The sequence below is a fragment of the Nothobranchius furzeri genome, chromosome 6 (genome assembly GCF_043380555.1).
Source record: "Nothobranchius furzeri strain GRZ-AD chromosome 6, NfurGRZ-RIMD1, whole genome shotgun sequence".
Lineage (NCBI taxonomy): Eukaryota > Metazoa > Chordata > Actinopteri > Cyprinodontiformes > Nothobranchiidae > Nothobranchius > Nothobranchius furzeri.
The window spans coordinates 69031189-69051188 of record NC_091746.1 but is presented as its reverse complement, the minus strand read 5'-3'; the positions used below and the strand labels follow the sequence as shown (position 1 = coordinate 69051188).

Genomic DNA, 20000 nt, shown 5'->3' with positions numbered 1-20000 from the left:
AATGCAGCTTTCATTTCCACACTTTGCTGCTTTTAACTTGTTAAAATAAATATAAAAGTATTAAATGTGACAATTACAGCAGTCCTGCAGCCTAAAAGGCCTAAAAGGCCCCACCCCTTCACTCATGCAGTGCTTACAGCCTCTGTGCTTCTGTAGTGCATAATCGTGAATCCATGTCACTCATCTGACTCACGTGGGTGTTTCCACCATGTCCCTTCATTTCTCATATTAATAGTGCTCACATCCCTTTGCACCCCCCAGCCTCCCAACAGAATATGCAAATGTCAGCAGCTGCAGTCTCTTCCTGTGCACCTCGCTGCAGAGACAGATTGTTTTTTAAACTTTGGGTTTTCGTGCGTGCGATTTGAGATAAGGAGCACAAAGAAAAGGATCGCGGCCTCGTGATAGTACGAGTCAAGCAGCAGGACTGGTGGGAAACAAGCAGGGGAGCAGGCTTAGGGATCGTTTTATCAGCACCAGCACAGTGTCCTGGTTTATGTCAACACCACTTCCTGTTTTAAAGTCCCAGTATGTGCCTTAACGAAGGTGCAGGGTGACGGTCGCCGGGGAAGGTCACCCCCCCAGCTCTCCCTGACCTCAGAATAGGCGGTCACTCGTTCAGTTCCTTCCGGGCGAGCGATTGTAGATTCTGTCTGCATTTGTGATTTAAAAGGGGCGGCGTGTCCTCGCACTAAAAACATAAGTATAACAAAGTGCTAACGCGCCACCGCCTGAAAGAGCAGGAGAACAAACGTGGTTCAGCAGGTTAGCTGGGAGGAAATGATTGTAGGGAATGCAGAAAAGAGGGAAGTGTGCAGTTTTTTTCTGACGCGGTACAGATCGAGCAGGTTTCTGAAAGCGGAAGTGCTGCAACGGCGCTCAAGAAGAGAAATAAAGAAATGTTCAAAGATAAATTGCAGGCATTGTTTTCAGCTGCAGCAATTTTAGAGAGTCTGACCTTGCTGTTACATTTTGTAGCGTGTTGAAGGATGGTGGTGGGGTTTAGAAATAGAAACAAAGTATGAGAGCAGAAATAATTCAGAAGAGTTTCAAAGTGACCAGAACATGTAGCCACAGCTTTTATCATTACTCATTTATCTTGTTAGCTATTTTTATGCCTCGTTGGAAACATGTCCACGCTCACTCTCCATCTTAAAGTGGGATCAAGACAAAAAAAAAAAAAAAAAACAAATATAAGATCATTTTATATGAGTAAATGGTGCAGTCATGAACAATTTGGTCAAACCTTGAACCCAAGGTCATCCACAGTCTCATGATGCAGTAATTTATTGACAAATGAAGGTTTTTTTTGAGCAGCTCTCTGCTTCGAACACACCAGCTGTCAGCTCAGTGTCTGTAAAACTGTCTAAGTTTCAGCCTCTTGTTTGACTGTGGTGGTTATTTTAAAGCTGCAGATGCACCTCACCCTTTGGCCTTTCAGTGATTGGTCATAAAGAAAAGAAAGCAAAAAGATTTAAATATTAGTTTTTGCAGACCTGTTAGGTAGAATATGAATTCATGAGACCACAGGCTGTTGGAGGGTGTTACAAACCTAAAGATCAAAATCCACGGAGAGCCTTAGAATGTTAAAGTGTAGCTCTAAACAAATAAAAACGTTCCTTTAATAATCAATTAGTCATCTGTTAATCATTTGTTTGTGCTGCATCGTTACATGTGACTGTTATGTGAATGCTTAAATATGAAAATCACATTTTAAAGCAAATAGGCTCAAACTGACTTTAGTGTCTCTTTAAAAGTTTTTTGAACTTTTAAACCTGTGCAAATACAGCTAAAGTCTTAAAGCTGGGGTACGTGGTTTAATATGTTTAAAGTCATTTTTAAAATCCTTAAATCTGATCAGGTGTGGTGATAAGATATAGGTAATCTTTTGCAAAAGCCCCGCCCTTGCCTCTACAGAACAGTGAGTCATTTACGTGAGCTGATGAGAATCAGCTCCTCTAAATCCGAGACCAGGGTCTTGACTCGGAAAAGGGTGCCTTCTCCGGGTCAGGGATGAGGTCCTGCCTCAAGTGGAGGGGTTTAAGCATCTCCAGGCCTTGTTCACGAGTGAGGAAAAGATGGATTGTGAGACTAATCGGTGGATTGGTGCTTCATCTGCAGTTAATGCGGGAGTTGTTCCGATCTGCTGTGGTGAAGAAAGCCGAGCTGGAAGGCGAAGCTCTCACTTTACCGGTCGATCTACGTTCCTACCCTCATGGTCACAAGCTCAGGGTAGTGACCAAAAGAATGAGAGCAGCTGAAATGAGTTTTCTCCACAGGGTGTCTGGGCTCTGTTTTAGAGATAGGGTGAGAAGCTCGGTCATCTGGGAGGGGCACAGAGTAGATCCGTTGCTCCTCCTCATCAAGAGGAGCCAGTTGAGTTGGCTCGAGCATCTGGTAAGGATGCCTCCTGGACGCCTGGACGGTGAGGTTTTCCTCACACGTCCAACCGGGAGGAGACCTAAAGGAAGACCCAGGACACGCTGGAGAGACAATGCTTTTCGGCTGGCAAGGGAACACCTTGGGATTCTGACCCAGGTGGCTGGGGAGAGGGAGGGCTGGGCCTCCCTACTTAGGCTGCTGCCTCCGACCTCGGATAAGCAGATAAAATTGTATGGATTAATTTACACGAGCCTAGAATGTTGACCAATAGTGTTGTGTATCCACAAAAAGGAGCTGACAATCGAGAATGCACCCCAGTTCCCAGCATGCACTGCGGGTTGAAGCATTGACCCACGGGCAGCTTAGCACACCAACCTAGCTTTAATGCTAACTCGACCTACATTGAATTAATGTGTAAACTTTGAGCTAGCTGTGGAAGAGGACCGGTGGGAACAATAAAGGGCTTTGTGTGTTGGAGCTAAGCGATTAGCATAGTGTTTACGCTACAGCAGACTAGGGCTGGGCAATATATCGATATATTTAAAATATCGATCTAAGTTTTAAACAAGATACAAGATGACTATATATCTTTATATCGATATAACTGGTCAAACTGCTATGCAAACAACATGTTGATCTCTGGGTAAATGTGCTGCTCTAAACTTTGCATTTGGCGTTCTGGTTTTTAATTATTTGGGGACGTTCAACGCCATCGGAGTTCTGTTTTCCATCCCGCTTGTGCGGAGCCAGAGAAACGAGCCTACCCCCTCCCTCCCCATGTAATGGGAAACATCTACGGATAGCCGGAGTGGCCAAATTACCTCAAACTTATTGTAAGGGTTTGAACAGTAAACTATTGGGTAAACGTTTTATTTTGAAGACGAGCTCGAGTGAGAAATGTAGTTCCGGTTTTTTCCGCTCTAGTAAATACTTCGTTACGAGCGATTCTGTTGAAAAAGTTAAGAGTTTGTAAGGCGTGGGTTACGGCGACAGTAGCCCGAAAATAATACTGATAAAAGAGCAACCAGAGACTCTGAGTCATTACAGTATAATCGCTGATGTGAGCCAATCCTGTTAGACTCCAGCCATGTTTGCCCTGATAACTAATAACTCCACGGTGCATGACCCATGTGATCTTCAGTAGATGCAAACACATCATCATAAATGTAGCTTAACAAGATAGATATTATTTTTTCTCTGGACAAGAAATATACGATATGGCCCACCTGTAGACGAAATTTAAATAATTTTATATTAATTATAAATATATAATTAAAAAGTGCCTGTGGGACATTTGATACACCTCTTGCTCTCAACTATGTGTGTGTGTGTGTGTGTGTGTGTGTGTGTGTGTGTGTGTGTGTGTGTGTGTGTGTGTGTGTGTTAACAGACAGCTGTACCAGAGAATAGGCACTATGGTTAAAGTTGGACAAGAATGAATACATTTTTATGCATTAATCTACTGATTTATGTATAATTTCTCAAGACAGCTTGAAATATTTTACAGGAGGAAAAATATTGAGATATATATCATATATTGGAATTCAGCAAAAAGATATAAAGATAGCAGTTTTGGTCCATATCGCCCAGCCCTACACCAGACTATTGTTTTAGCCTGTTGTAGTGTTAGCAGAGGTGTGCTAGCATCACGAGTGCCGATTTCCTGCTTGAACACTCCAGATTTTATTCAAATCAGTGATTAGCGGCTTCCGCAGAACCTGATGAAGGCTGTGGAAATGATTTAGCAGTTAGTATCAAGTGTGTCTGAGCAGGAACAAATCAAAGCGTTGCTTGTCTTTTAGCGCTACAACGCTATGTGTGGGCGTGTACAATGAGAGGCGTGTCTTTCAGCTCCTTCCAGAAAGGATGAGAGAGCAAGGAGCCTTTCAGATCTTTAAATATCCCCCTCCTCTCCTTGATGACATCACCCAGACCCCAGCGTTAACAAAGAAGTTAAGGTTAAACATATCTAATATCTAACTGCGAATTTAGATAAATAAATATAAAATGCTCAAATTCGTTCATCTTAAAGGTCAAATGTTACATTAAACGGCCTGTATTTGATGTAGCACCTTCTAGAGTCCTGGAACCCCCCAAGGCACTTTACAACACAATCAGTCATTCACACACACACATTCACACACTGGTGGTGATGAGCTACAATGTAGCCACAGCTGCCCTGGGGCGCACTGACAGAGGCGAGGCTGCCGAGCACTGGCGCCACTGGTCCCTCCGACCACCACCAGCAGGCAAGGTGGGTTAAGTGTCTTGCCTAAGGACACAACGACAGAGACAGACAGAGCGGGGCTCGAACCTGCAACCTTCCGATTACGTAGTGAGCACTTAACTCCTGTGCCACCGTCGCCCGTTAGTTAACATTATGAGGCTTTTAATTTGGGTGCAGAGACCTGTAATCCTGCAGGTCAGCTTGCAGTTGCGGCGTGTCAGCGCTCTAGTCTCCATCATTGTAAACATATATGTGTGTTGCTTGGGAGTAAAACAGCAAGCTTCTGTGTTTTGGGAGCCACGCTAGGGCAGCAGTCAGTATTTTTGAGCCCATGTTGACCAAGTTTTATTCTCTTTGATGACCACCACAGCAGCAATCGCCGCGCTCGCTCATTTATCACAGAGAGCTCATGAAGAGGACTCTGGGTCTGCCCACATATGCTTTCGAAGCACGGCAATATGTTGTAAGTGTGTGTGTGAGTGTGTGTGTGTGTGTGTGTGTGTGTGTGTGTGTGTGTGTGTGTGTGTGTGTGTGAGAGAGAGTGAGTGAGTAGTAAAGCTACATTTAAAGGACAGGCAGTAGCCTCTTTAGTTGTGACACATTCATCGGAGAAGGAGATGAAACGTCCTCACAACGGAGGCTAATGTCTGTCAGTGTTCATCACATGGTCGTGTGACGCGTGCAGAATCAGGACGAATGATCAGAGATGATGATGAGCTCATCCCTCATCACATGCATCAGCCTGATGTTTGCTTGAGCTGCCAGGGCACTCAGCATCTATAAGGGGTCAATTCTCAAAGTGTCACAAGCACCTGAGGAAGTGGGAGAGTGTGTGTGTGAGGATGCTCTTTTCATCCCACACAGGAATCGATGCTTTGGGCTAAACTGACTTTAAAGGTGGAGGTGTTAGTCACACTTTGGATCTGGGTCCAGCGTGTTAGAATTCACCCCTCCTGGGCCTTCTGTGTGCTGGTGTCCCATAATGCCGTGGTGCTGCCATGATACACTCATATATATGTGTCTGTCTTGTGTAGGAAAGCGTTTGTACTAAATGTTGAAATTTTTAAAACAATCTTTGGCTTTTTTTATTTTTTCTGTGAATAATTTTATGGAAGCTTGGAGAAAAATAGCTGTTCAGAAACAAAACAAATATTTTTATAAGTTTATTCATAATTTAGCTAGTCGGTCTCGTTTATGTTGCTACGATGTTTTAACCCACGTGATTTTGTGTTGAGAAGTGAAAGCTGATATGGCCGTGTTGTTCAAAACCTGAAGATAAAGTCTGCCCTAATCTCATGAGCTATCGCGATCTGTTAGCAGTCACAGTTTGTGAGCTAATGCTGCTGTAAACCGTAGCGCAGTAGCTGTGAAACACACTTTTCAGTTGAAGCCATTTTGGTGTTTGTAATGCTGATTAGCTGTGGTGGCCATCTTGAACAGGGCTAACTTCCTGTCAGTTTCATTAAAGTCCACAGACGTGGGCAAAAACATTCTCACCCGCAGCTGGAAGGCTAAAGTTTGACGGAGAAGCAAAACTTCTGATGAATCTGCTGCAACATCACAAGCAAATTAAGTCCTGATGGAAGGAAATAAGAAGTTATTTTCCCTTTCAAATGTTTATTAAAACCAGTAATGTGTCCTTTTTGTCATTTAATCTCTATTTGACCCACTGTAGAAAGAAGAATACAAACCTCCCTCCTAATTCTGGCCTGTTCTTCTACAGAGGGTGCTCTATAAAAGATCATTTCTTCTACTTCTTTCAGTGTTACATAATAAATGACACTAGTTGAGGGTCTCTAGTGAGACCGTAACAGTCCATTCCAAGTGGACGGCTCCATTAGTGGACTGAAGTGAGTAGCCCAGCAGCCTGTGAACCTCTAACAGGATGATTGCAAGTTATCTGCTGCAGCCCCTCCAGCCAACGGCTGTTAACCTGCTCCCAGAAGTGTCCAAAACACACTAAACCCTGGAAAATTACTTTTAAAAAAGCTCTTCAATCACTTTTGCAACAACTTTTGTTTCGTTTTCCCCAATTTGCTTTTAGTTTGAAAGAACTTTCTACCTGATTGGTAATTTTTTTTAATATCCGTGACATGACTTTGGCGCCCTCTGCTGTTCTGGCAGCAGAAGGAGAAGGAAGTGGAAGGGACCCTCCGTCCTGTCGCAGTCACGTTTTATTCACCTGTCCTTCCTTAATCTGTCATTCCTCTCGCCTCACTCCTGTGTCACAGGCTGGCTATTTCTCCACCAGCGCTCTCATGTTCCATTCATTCATCAAACTTCACCACTTCAGAAAAGAGCTTTAACCCTCTGGAGGCAGGCGTTGCAGATTTGCAACAGTTAAAACCTACCTACCTGGTTACTCCACATACGTATTTCATGAGCATTTTTAACTCAATATTCCCTGAAGGACTTAGCTGTTCGTCCTTTTATCAAAACTTATTTTGAGCCTGAGAGGGTTAAAACTCAAGCAACAGCATTTGCCACTTTCTAAACCCTCTTTTCCTTAAATGGTGAAGTCTGACTAAACAGAATTATTGTTGTCAAATGCAGGTAAAGTATGTTTTAAGAAGGAAAACAACCAGAAACGGCAGTAATATTCTCTTGATGCTGACTTTTGTCTGTTGTCTTTTTCTCCTCCCTGCCCCACACTATTCCCCCCCTCCCCTCCCATGAAGCTTTCTCTCAAGCTGGTAAGCATGACAGTATAACCGCACAACCGTAGAGGCATGACCACAGCATGCTTGTCACGTCCTCCCCCCAGTAACATGTTGTTAACAACGTTCCGTTTACCGTGTTCTTATTTAGTTGCTTTAAAGTGAGTTAATTGCTTTTCCCCCACCAATGGACATGAGAACTGTGTGGTTGTCTTATTTGTGTGTATTTTTGTTATTTTGCTTTTGTGTGTGTGTGTTCTCGTCTCTCAAACTGTGTCTGTGGTCTCTGTGGTGCAGATCACACTCAATTCCCACATCCGGAGTCTCTTTGAGGTGATCATATTTGCTCGATGTTTTACCTGTCCGTGTCTCTTAGGTCCTTTTTGTCTCTGTGAAAAGCGAATGTCTCCATAACAAATACTAATCTGACTGAATGTAGACAGGGTCTTACGTCCTTCCACTGCATGCTGTTAGATTCAGTTATTATCGGTGTGTGACACTAACACAGGAGGCCTGTGGGATGGCAGGCCTCTGCTGTAAATCCACATGATTGTAATATTTATCTGAAAAGGCACAATTTGGGAAATGAAAGCAACAGTTTTGGGAAATACGTTAATTTTACTTTCTTATATTAGTGATGAGGAGTGGCTGATTTGACCTTTTAAAGCAGCAATCTGGAGTTTTCCTCCTTTTTGGGAGTTATGTATGACTTTTTTTAGAACTCCATAGTTCTTACCCTGTACTGTGATATAATCTCAACTCAACATTTATCTATGTAGCACCTTACAGACATAAAATATGCTGACAAAGTGCTGCAGAGAAAACTGGTAAAAACAAACATAAAAAAAACACAAGAACACAAAAAGTCAAGTAACATAATAAGACCAGATCAACGTGAACCTACAGAGTTCAAAGTCAGATGGTAATGTCTTCAAACAAGACCTTGGGACTGAGAGCAGCAAATAGTTCTCAGAGCAGAGCATCCGAACCAGGACATCCAATTCAAATTCAAAGATACTTTATTAATCCCAGAGGGAAATTAGAGTTTCAGTACACACAATTCAGAGATCAGACATACATACATAGACAAAGACACATGACAAGAATTGGTGACTGTGGTCATTTGCAACCCTGAGTCGTGCTACCTTAATAGAGATAAGAGGGTTACATGAGGATTGGTTCAGGTGGAGGAAAAAAAAGGCACTTCAGAGTTACCCTCCACAGGGAGGGCAGCTTTGCTATGCAAAAAAAAAAAAAACCTCAGAGATGCAACAGACTTCAGACATTACAGAACATAAGTGTCCACTAGGTGGGGTGGTAGGGTTGGGGACTCTCCACACGTCAGTGCCTGCAGCTACGATAAGCAGCGCACGTCACCTCAGTCTGGACAGGGGAAGGAGGTCATTGAGGTTTGGAGGGCACAGTGACTCCTGGAACGATTTGGCGGCCTTCACAGCCCACAGTCCCGCCCAGGGTTGGATAGGAGTTGCCATAGCGACGGCAGCATTCCACATTTCTTCTGAGGGGGGGAGTATTCGTTGCAGCCTTACAGGCTCAAGGGCACCAGATTCAGATTAGAAATTGTTTTGGGGCCAGACAGAGATAATTTCCTCTCTGTCTTAAAGTTTCGTTGGTCCTCAACCTCTCAAAATCCCAATAAATCTATCCCAATCCGTGCTGATTCGTCCACTTTCTCCTTGATGGCATCCATCTTTTTTTTGTGAGCAATTGTTTTTATTTTGTTTTAGAAATGCTGTCAAAAATACAATTAACACAGATTACAGAAAATAATTCCCTCTCTCAAACTGTTCCATGGCGACTCCCTCCCCCACCCAATCGGATATTCAACCACAAAGTGTTTAACCCACTTGGACAATGAGAGGAAATGTCCTGTGTCACCCATCTGGTGTATCCTGCGGTCGACCACTTTGCACCTTTCTTTTAACCGCCGTGTAGGCTGCATTCCATGAGCTCAGTGTCCTCTGGCTGTCTGCGTGCACCGTAGCAACAGATCTCCCCAGTACAACTACGTCCAAAAAGGAGTTTGCCCATTGTTGCCATGGTAATGTGTGTGGAGGTTGCCACCTTAGCGCCAGCATCTTCTTAGCGACCCGTCCACAGAATTCGCTGTTGGTCAGCGGAAAGGTTCAACACAGAGTCATCATTAAGCAGCAGCAGGGAAGGGCTTAACGGAAGTTTAACCTTAATTAATTCACTTAAAGTAGCAGATACACTCCTCCAAAAAGTAGCCACCTCTGGGCATTCCCAGAAGACATGCAGAAAAGATCCGGTCACTTTTAATGAACAAAGGTCACATACCGGAGAAGCTTTGATTCCCATAGCATGACGCTTCCTAGGGGTAAGGTACATTCTATGCATTAATATGAAGTGAATGAGCTGATGGTTAGGGTTTCTTGAGGTTTTACCCACGTTACCCCACACTGTGTCCCAACATATTTCTGGCATATTTCCCAAATCTCCGTTCCGCACACCTTCCACCAGAAGCCGTGTATGTGGGTTTAAAATGTATTTATATAATTTAGATGCTGTGCCTCGTAGCCTTGTCTGAGCAGCTAATAAGTCCCGAAACGGGTGCGTTGGTAATGGCCTGCCCCAAGGGACCCTGTCAGGACTCAGGTATCTCCCGGCTGACTTTCGGACCACAACTCCCGACATGCTCCTCATGGGGAGCTCCCAGCGTGCTCCTCTCGGGGATTCCCTCCACGTCACAGCCAAGCAAGGCTATATATGGAAGACGCCGGTACCGGCTTCTCATCTCAGTCATCGTTTCTTCCTCACAGAGATACGACCGGAGAAATAATAAAACTGTTAAACGTCTCACCTTGTTCGTCTCCTTCATCCAGTCTGATCAGCCCGACAGGATGACTGAGATCCAAGTAGATCCGACGGAGATCGATCGTCTCCGCCACGAGAACGTGCAGCTGCGTTCCATGGTAGATCAGCTCAACACCAAGGTGAACTCCTTGTCCGACCACACCCTGCGTCTATCCACGGCTCTCACGGCTCTCCAACAACAAGCAAACGATCAGCAGCAACAGATCGCGGCACTCCAGCATCCAACCCGCTCTGCTCCTAGGGAGGAGCCCCACTTCAGCCTGCCGGAGAGGTGGAACGGAGGGACGGGGAGCCCTGATGGTCTGCTCGCCACGCTGGACATGCAGTTCGAGTGCCAACCTGGACGCTACCCATCTGCGCGCTCCCGAGTGGCGCATCTCACCTCCCTGCTCTCCGGACGCGCCGCGGAGTGGGCTGCTGCGCTTTACAATTCCAAATCCCCTGCCTGCAACGACTATGCTGCGTTTGTGTCTGCTCTCCGGAAGACCTTTGTTCCCCCCAGCAGCGAAGTGGGAGCAGAGACACGCCTTCTCAAACTCCGCCAGCGGGAACGCTCGGTGTGCGCTTATGCGTCGGAGTTCCGCACCATCTCCGCCAAGCTGCAGTGGAATGACTCCGCTCTGCGGGCCGCCTTCCTGGAGGGGCTGGCACCCTACATCCATGATGAGTTGGCGGGAAGGGAGCTGCCTCAGACCCTGGATGAGGTGGTTGATCTGGCGCTGCGCATCGACCAGCGGGTTCTGGTTCGACCCAAGTTATCCACGCGTCCCCCCAGGATGCCGGTGCCTCGCCCTCGTTCACCCACGCCAGCTCCTGTACCCATGCTGACGGAGGAGCCCATGCAGCTCGGCCACCTTCCCCCCGAGGAGAGACAACGACGGTGGCGCGAGGGCCTCTGTGCCTACTGTGGCTCTCCCGACCACCGACGCCTGGACTGCCCGCGACGATCGGGAAACGGGGGGCCCCACTGAGTATTGGGGTCGCTCAGTCTGGGTCTTCTTCTACCCCTGTCGCTACTAACCGTCTCCTTATTCCTGTCACCCTCCTCCATGGTGAGGCCTCACTCCACGTAAACGCATTGGTGGACTCGGGGGCCGCGGACAATTTCATGGACCTGGATCTGGCAAAACGCCTACGGATCCCCCTACAACCCCTGGAGAGGGTTATACCAGTGACCTCGGTGGACGGTAGGCCTCTCCAACCCTACCCAGTCCGAGACCGAACCCAGCCACTCCGTATGATCACCCAAGGCCACCAGGAGACCCTCCATTTCCTGATCATTTCTGCTCCCTCTTCTCCCCTAATCCTGGGGTTCCCCTGGCTCCGTCTCCACGACCCTCATATTTCCTGGTCCCAGAACCGCCTGCTGGGCTGGGGGACCTCGTGCCAGACCCACCTCGCTCCTCCTCCATCCTCGGCGGGTCTTCCGGACGGGGGCCCCAGCTCCACACCGCCCCACCTGCCGCTGCCCTATCGGGACCTGGCCGCGGTGTTCGACAAGCGGCGCGCCACCTCCCTGCCACCTCACCGGCCATATGATATGGAGATCAAGCTGCTACCCGGAACCAGTCCTCCCCGCGGGCGCCTTTTCTCTCTCGCGCCTCCCGAGACCAAAGCGATGGAAGAATATATCGCCCAGGCCCTCCAGCAGGGGTTCATTCGACCCTCCTCCTCTCCGGGTGCCGCTGGCTTCTTCTTCGTGAGGAAAAAGGAAGGCGATCTTCGCCCCTGCATAGACTATCGGGGTCTGAACAAGATCACGGTCAAGGACCGCCATCCTCTGCCGCTCCTCACTACCGCTCTGGATGCCATCTCCCAGGCACGGATCTTTACGAAACTGGATCTCCGGAGCGCCTACAATCTGGTCCGTATAAAGGCCGGGGATGAGTGGAAGACCGCTTTCATAACACCCACCGGCCACTGGGAGTACCTGGTTATGCCCTTCGGACTATGCAATAGCCCTGCTGTCTTCCAACGTCTCATTAATGATGTCCTCCGCGACATGCTGGGACGGTGGGTGTTCGCCTATCTGGACGATATACTGATCTACTCCAAATCCGAGGCCGAACACATCCATCATGTTCGCGCCGTCCTGACCCGGCTCCTGGACCACAACTTGTACTGTAAACCCGAGAAATGCTCCTTCCATCAGCAGTCCATATCCTTCCTGGGTTACAGGATCTCGGACGAAGGGATAACCATGGACCCTCAGAAAATCCAGGCGGTGAAGGACTGGCCCTTGCCAACCAGCCTGAAACAACTGCAGAGTTTTCTGGGTTTCTGCAACTTTTACCGCCGTTTTATAAAGAACTATAGCACCCTCGTAGCCCCTCTCACCTCTCTCACTCGACCAGGCTCCCCTGGCCAGCCGTTTCATCTAACTCCCGACGCCATTCGGGCCTTCCACCACCTGGTCACCCGCTTTACCTCGGCCCCGATCCTCCGCCATCCAGATCCTGCAGTCCCCTTTGTGGTCGAGGTCGACGCCTCTGACGTCGGCGCCGGCGCCATCCTGTCTCAAGGCGGGCCCGACGACAGGCTCCATCCCTGCGCCTACTTCTCCAGGAAGTTTTCCACCACCCAGCAGAAGTACGGTGTGGGCGACCGTGAGTTACTGGCCATAAAATGGGCATTGGAGGAATGGAGGCAGTGGCTTCTGGGCACCACTCAGCCTTTCACGATCTGGACTGACCATCAGAACCTGACCCACATAAAATCTGCCAAGCAGCTTAATCCTCGCCAGGCTCGCTGGGCCCTCTTCTTTGAACCCTACGACTTCCATCTCGCCTACCGCCCGGGAGCCAAGAACCAGAAGGCGGACGCCCTCTCCCGCCAATTCACCCACTCCTCGCCCTCGTCCGAGCCAGCGCCAATCCTCCCGGAACACCGTTTCCTGGGCCAACTGAGGTGGCCGTTGGAGGAAGCTATCCAGAACGCCCTCCGGGACGACCCCGCACCTCCTGAGACCCCCGCGGGTCGCCTCTATGTCCCCACGGCCTGTCGCAGCGAGGCGTTGTCCTGGGCCCACTCATCACGCCTGTCTGGCCACGCTGGTTTCTCCAGAACTCTTAAATTCCTCCAGCGAGCCCTCTGGTGGCCAGGCATGGCGAGGGATGTGAAAGAATACACCAGCGCCTGTGACGTCTGTGCCCGCTCCAAGAACCCCAACCAGGCCTCGGCTGGTGCCCTCCGACCTCTTCCGGTGCCCAGCCGCCCCTGGTCCCACGTGGGGCTGGACTTCGTCACAGGTCTCCCGTCGGTCAATAACCTCAACACTGTCATGACGGTTACGGACCGCTTTTCCAAGTCTGTCCATTTCATCGCCCTTCCGGGTCTCCCCTCAGCCCAACGCACAGCGGAACTGTTCCTGGAGAACGTGGTGCGCCTCCACGGGTTCCCAGTCGACGTGGTCTCGGATCGGGGGCCCCAGTTCACGGCCCGGTTCTGGAAAGCTTTCTGTCGGCTGATGGGAGCATCGGTCAGTCTATCCTCAGGCTACCACCCGCAGACCAATGGCCAGACGGAGCGGGCTAACCAACAGCTGGGTCGGTACCTTCGTTGTTTTGTCTCGGCTCAACCCTCACAGTGGCCTAAATACCTCCTCTGGGCGGAGCTGTCCCACAATCTTCACACCTCATCTGCCACTCGGCTGTCCCCTTTCGAGGTCTGCTATGGCTTCCAGCCCCCGGTCTTTGCCCACCAAGAACCCGAGGTCGCCGTTCCAGCAGCGGAAGCCATGGTGAGACGCTGCAAGAGCGCCTGGATCAAAGCACGAGCCTCCATAACCAGAGCTAACACCAGCTATGCTCGCCAGCATCTCCGTCGACACCGTCCTGGTCCCTCCTATGCTCCTGGGGACAAGGTCTGGGTGTCCACGGCTGACCTTCGGGTCCGTGCCGGGGCCAAGAAACTCGCTCCTCGGTTCCTCGGCCCATACCCCATCCAAAGGGTCATCAACCCGGTCACGTACCGGTTGCGACTGCCGGCTACTCTCCGCATCCATCCCACCTTCCATACCTCCCGGCTCAAGCCCTTCGTGGAGTCCTCTCTTCTCCCGCCTCCGGCTCCGGCGCCGCCTCCTGCCCGCTTGCTCGACGGTGAGCCTATCTACACCGTCCGGCGCATCCTGGACGCTCGCCGCAGGGGTCGGGGCTGGCAGTACCTAGTGGACTGGAAGGACTATGGCCCCGAGGAACGCTCCTGGGAGCCGGCTCGGTCCATCCTGGACCCTTCCCTGATCTCCGACTTCTGGGTCTGCCGGGGTCGCGCTGGGACTTCTGGAGCCGTCCCTGGACCGGGGGGTCCTGTCAGGACTCAGGTATCTCCCGGCTGACTTTCGGACCACAACTCCCGACATGCTCCTCATGGGGAGCTCCCAGCGTGCTCCTCTCGGGGATTCCCTCCACGTCACAGCCAAGCAAGGCTATATATGGAAGACGCCGGTACCGGCTTCTCATCTCAGTCATCGTTTCTTCCTCACAGAGATACGACCGGAGAAATAATAAAACTGTTAAACGTCTCACCTTGTTCGTCTCCTTCATCCAGTCTGATCAGCCCGACAGACCCCATAGGCCTTCATGGCCGACCTCAGCTGCAAATAAAATAAAAACGAAGAACCCAGTAGATTATACTCTGTTCTCAGGTCACTGAATGCGCGTAGACCCTCCTCATTGTTCAAGTCATCTAAGATATTTACCCTTTTCTCTTTCCACTGAGGAAAGGAGATTGTCTTTTTCCTGATGAGGATATAGTAATTATTAAAGGTGGGTGTGTGTTTATGCCACTTCAAGTCAATTTTTTTGTATTTTAACACTGTTTGAGATATTTTGAGTGCATAAGTTATTATCGGACCAAAACGTGTTCTGGCCTCCCGCATCGGCACCCCTGAAAAGACTACATCCGGCGGTCTGTAGGGTTGAGCGATATTTTCTTCAAATGATTTCCATGAAGCGGTGGAATTAGGATCAAACCAAATAGAGAGGGGCCGGAGGAAGAAGGACCAGAAGTACACCTTGAAATTCGGGATAGCTAATCCTCCAATGGTTTTATCTTGCTGTAGTGTATTTAGTTTCACTTGGGGCCTTTTCCAATCCCAAATAAATTTTGTTATCATAGAGTGCATTTTCTCCCAATAGCTCTTTGGGGGAGCCAGTGGGATCATTGAGGAGTAAAAATTTATCTGGGTAAGAACGTCCATTTTAACTATGGAAACCCAAGCCTGCAAGGAATTTGGGAGTTTGGACCAACGTTCCAAATCTTTTTCAATGAGATCTCATATACTTGAGAACTTTTTTGTCACTATACTGTAAATGGAAGGACAGATAGTGATTCCCAGATATTTAAAGTCCTTCACTGTCGGGATGCTAGGTGGTAATGGTATCTCTAGTTTTGCCGAATTTAGGTGTAGTTAAGAAGACTTGGTCCAATTTATTTTGTACCCAGACAGTGAACTAAATCGGTCAAAAATTGATAGTAGATGTGGTAGGGAGGATCCCGCTTCTCTAATGTACAGTAATATGTCATCAGCATATGAAGATATATGGTGTTCAGTGTTACCGAGGACTATTGGGAGGATTGAGGGATGCTGCCTAATTCTCTGTGCAAGTGGCTCTAATGAGAGGGCAAACAGCAGAGGGGAGAGAGGGAAACCCTGACGGGTGCCCCTTCTAATTGAGAATAGTGAGCTACAAAATCCGCGTGTGAGTACCATCGCACTCGGGCTTGCATGTAGCACTTTAACCATATTAATGAATTGGGGATCCATATTGTATTTATGCAGTGTGGCCCAGAGATAGTCCCACTCAAGTCTGTGCTTTCTCAGCGTCAAGAGACAAGACTGAGCATGGGTTATCGGATGCTTTTGCTGCCTGCGTTATGTGGAGGAGTCGACGAATGTTGTCAGATGCCAGCCTGCCCTTTATAAAAACCAGTTTGATTGTTATGCACCAAATTAGGGAGGTGTTTTTCCATCCGCATGGCGAGTAGTTTAGCAAATAGCTTGATGGCATAGCATGAATGTCAGCCAAAGTTCTAAGCTCACGATTCATCTCGACAATTATGTGAGTCTGTGAATTCACAGCGTGGTGTAATCCATCCCTGAGCTCGGGGAGAGCGCCAATATTCCTCGACAGCTCGTTAATTTTCTGGTAAGCCAGGAAGCCTCCTTGGCCAAAAAGCAGGAAACCTGACACCAACACCACAAATATCCAGACATATGAGGGTTATGTCTGCTTAGTTAGGCAGAGCCAACCCATTCAATGTTTAGAAAACTAATAAAAGAAGTTTAAACCGAACCCCCCACCCATCCTATAAAGCCCCATGCAATTTGAACTGAGCATTAGCCAGTAGCGTTAGGCTACTGCTAAGTATAGATGCCAATCACAGAGCCTGCACAAGAGTCTGTGGACGCACCTAGACTGATGTAGCCTGGCACCATCCTATGTGAATATACAGTCTGGCCACGATCCATAGGGGGAGCTTAGCCATGGGGCGGGATCTACGGTTGTCTTTCAAACTGTATATGCCTGCTATTGGACAATGAGTAACCTGACTGTCCACCATACTCTGTCAAAGAAGATGCAAATACATTGTTTTTCCAAATAAAGGACCTAATGGGATATTTCACCCAAAATTGAAATTTTTTCTGTTGACATATTTCCTAGGGTTAGATAAGTGGGGGAAAACAATTTTTAACCAGCCCAGTCATTCTCCTGACCCGGCTGAACTCCTTTCACTTTAGCCTAGCATAAAACACAGTAAGTGAATGGATCCAACTAGCATTGTGAGTTAAAACGTCCTTAAAAGCCCTCAGTAGTGATCCCAATTCTGCTCGGTGACCTAAATAATGAGACTGACTGCGCCATTTTAGACTTTTGACTACTTTATTACATTGTGTAAGCTTTTCCTGCCAACATCTTACACCCTGCAGTAATGTGGTGGATTGTCTCAGGGCCCTCTTTGCATAGCCCACACCCTGGGTCTTGTCTAGTGTAGTATGTTTATGTTTATGTTTATGTGCTTAGCAGACGCTTTTACCCAAAGCGACTTACAATTTTTTTAACCTATAGGGCATGTTGTGATCTGTGGGGGAAACCGGAGTACCCGCAGGAAACCCACGCATGCATGGGGAGAACACACAACTCCACGCAGAAAGGCCGCAGCCGAGTTTCGAACCTGCGACCTTCGTGTTGCGAGGCAACAGTGCTAACCACTGCGCCACCATGCACCATGTATGAGTAGTAGATCTCATACACACATGCATATATATATATATATATGCATGTGTGTATGAGTAGTAGATCTCATACACACATGCATATATATATATATATATATATATATATATATATACTCATACAATACCACCAGACGTACACACACACCAAATAGTTCCCGAGCGCGGCTTGTCTGCAGCTCACCGCTCCCCCCAGGGGATGGGTCAAATGCGGAGAATAAATTTCGCACACACACCTGTGTGTGTGACAACTAATGGGACTTTAACACACACACACACACACACACACACACACACACACACACACACACACACACACACACACACACACACACACACACACACACATACAGCAGCATAACTTTAGAATAATAATCATAAAATGATGTGTTTAACTCCTTTGGCCAGGTTAGAGGTGCGCGTTCGTGAAGAGGATGCGTTGTTTCAGCTGTAATCACAGAAGTAGGGTGAGGGGCTTAAAGGTGCAATACATTCTTCTGCCTCTAGATGGTGTCCTGAGAGAAAAAAACTGGATTTCTGCTTTAACAGAGCTAGCTACAACTTTCCACCTGTTGTCTGTGTTTTAGCTAAGCTAATTGCTGCCAGATTTTGTTTTGTATTTACTCATCAAAGTGATTTTGAGCACATTTTGTCAAACATAGAACTTTAATGTAATCATACCAGTTTTATTATTGAACATTTATGTCAGTAAAATGTTCTCTTTGGGTGGGGAACCGTTGCTACGCGTAGATATGACCATGGAGTAAAAAACATTTAAAACGACTTCCAGGATTCCAGCACCTTTGTTGTAAAGGACCTCTAGAAGTCACATCCCGTGGATCACTTTGCCATTCTTGTATCTTGGCCGCTAAAGCAGAAATATTCCATTTAGGATTTTTTATAGCAAAGTTATCCAGTATTCTTTTGTTGAAGATAAAGCAAAATTCAGCTAAAGAGGAATTCAAGTGTATTTCCCAAAAGTGTAAACTCTTCCTGTAAGTTGATTTTAAAAGAGGAAAACTTATTTTTTCTAAATGTACGCCTGAGTTCATAACTAATCAGTTTTGTGTCTTTTCTGTTCCAATCAGTCTGCAAACAACAAATAATAATATAATAATAATACATTTTATTTCAAAGCGCCTTTCAGGACACCCAAGGTCACTTTACACAACACACGTAATAAAATACAATAAAACAATAGTAAAACCCAAAGAAGAAAAAACAGAGAGAAACATTTCAATAAAATCAGAGGTTGTAGGCAGATTTAAACATGTGTGTTTTTAGTTTTGATTGGAAAAGGGTAAAACTGTCGATGTTCCTGATGTCTGGGGGAAGTGAGTTCCAGAGTCGAGGAGCAGAGCGGCTGAAAGCTCTGCTCCCCATGGTAGCGAGACGGGCAGAAGGAACCGCAAGATGGATGGAAGAAGAAGATCTGAGTGAACGGGACGGGGTGTGAATACTTATAAGGTCTGAGATATATGGAGGAGAGAGGTTGTGGATTGCTTTGAAGGTATGGAGGAGAATTTTGAAGATGGGCCTGAATTTAACTGGGAGCCAGTGGAGCTGCTGGAGAACCGGCGTGATGTGGTGAAAGGAAGGGGTTCTGGTGATAATACGGGCTGCTGAATTCTGGACCAGTTGCAGTTTATGAAGGAGTTTGTTGGGGAGACCATAAAGAAGTGAATTGCAATAGTCGAGACGGGAGGTGACGAGGCTGTGGACGAGAATGGCGGCAGTGTGAGGGGTCAGTGAGGGACGAAGACGGTTTATGGAACGTAGATGGAAGTATGCTGACCGAATTAAGTTATTAATGTGAGCCTGAAAAGAAAGGGAGCTGTCGAGAATGACACCCAGACTCTTGACATGAGGTGAGGGGGAGACTGTGGCACTGTCAATAGTTAAAGAAAAGCTGTCAGATGTTGAGAGGGTGGAGTTAGTGCCAACTAGAAGAAGTTCAGTTTTATTGCCGTTGAGTTTGAGGAAATTAGAGGTGAACCATGATTTGATTTCAGAGAGGCAGAGTGTAAGGGAGGATGGTGGGAGAGTTGAGTTGGGCTTACTGGAAATGTAGAGCTGGGTGTCATCTGCAAAGCAGTGAAACTGGATATTGAATTTGCGGAAGATTTTGCCGATAGGGAGGAGATATACTATGAAGAGGAGGGGCCCCAGGACAGAGCCCTGGGGCACACCTGACTTGACTGGGGAGGGTTCTGAGGTAAAGGATTTTAACTGGATGAACTGAGTGCGGCCAGTAATGTAAGATTGAAACCAGTGGAGGGGGGTGTGAGTGATGCCTAAGGAAGAGAGTCTATTAAGGAGGATGGGATGAGAAATGGTGTCAAAGGCCGCACTCAGATCGAGGAGAATGAGAATAGAGATTAAACCAGAATCAGCAGCAATGAGTAGGTCGTTAGTGATCTTGATGAGAGCTGTTTCTGTGCTGTGGTGGGGACGGAAGCCAGACTGAAACTGTTCATAAAGGTTATTGCGGGTGAGATGTGAATGGAGCTGAGATGCAACAGTTTTCTCAAGGACTTTGGAAATGAAGGGAAGATGGGAAATGGGACGGAGGTTATTGAAATCATTGGGATCTAAACCAGGTTTTTTTAGAATAGGGCTGACTGAAGCGGATTTGAATAGGGAT

The 20000-nt window shown here is 47.6% G+C and overlaps 1 protein-coding gene across 12 annotated transcripts in view; it reads left to right on the top strand.

Moving 5' to 3' along the window:
- The window catches only part of fnbp1b (formin binding protein 1b), a 92927-nt gene that overhangs the window by 58697 nt on the left and 14230 nt on the right, over nucleotides 1-20000 (top strand). For 6 of the 12 annotated variants that reach the window (XM_070552482.1, XM_070552484.1, XM_054744602.2 and 3 more), the window contains 2 exons: nucleotides 7288-7302; nucleotides 7564-7599. The exons of 3 other annotated variants lie outside the window; for them this stretch is intronic. In XM_070552482.1, the coding sequence (XP_070408583.1) occupies nucleotides 7288-7302; nucleotides 7564-7599 (51 nt within the window). The remainder of the gene's footprint in view (nucleotides 1-7287; nucleotides 7303-7563; nucleotides 7600-20000) is intronic. 3 more of the 12 variants (XM_054744607.2, XM_054744605.2, XM_054744603.2) reach the window with 1 other exon arrangement.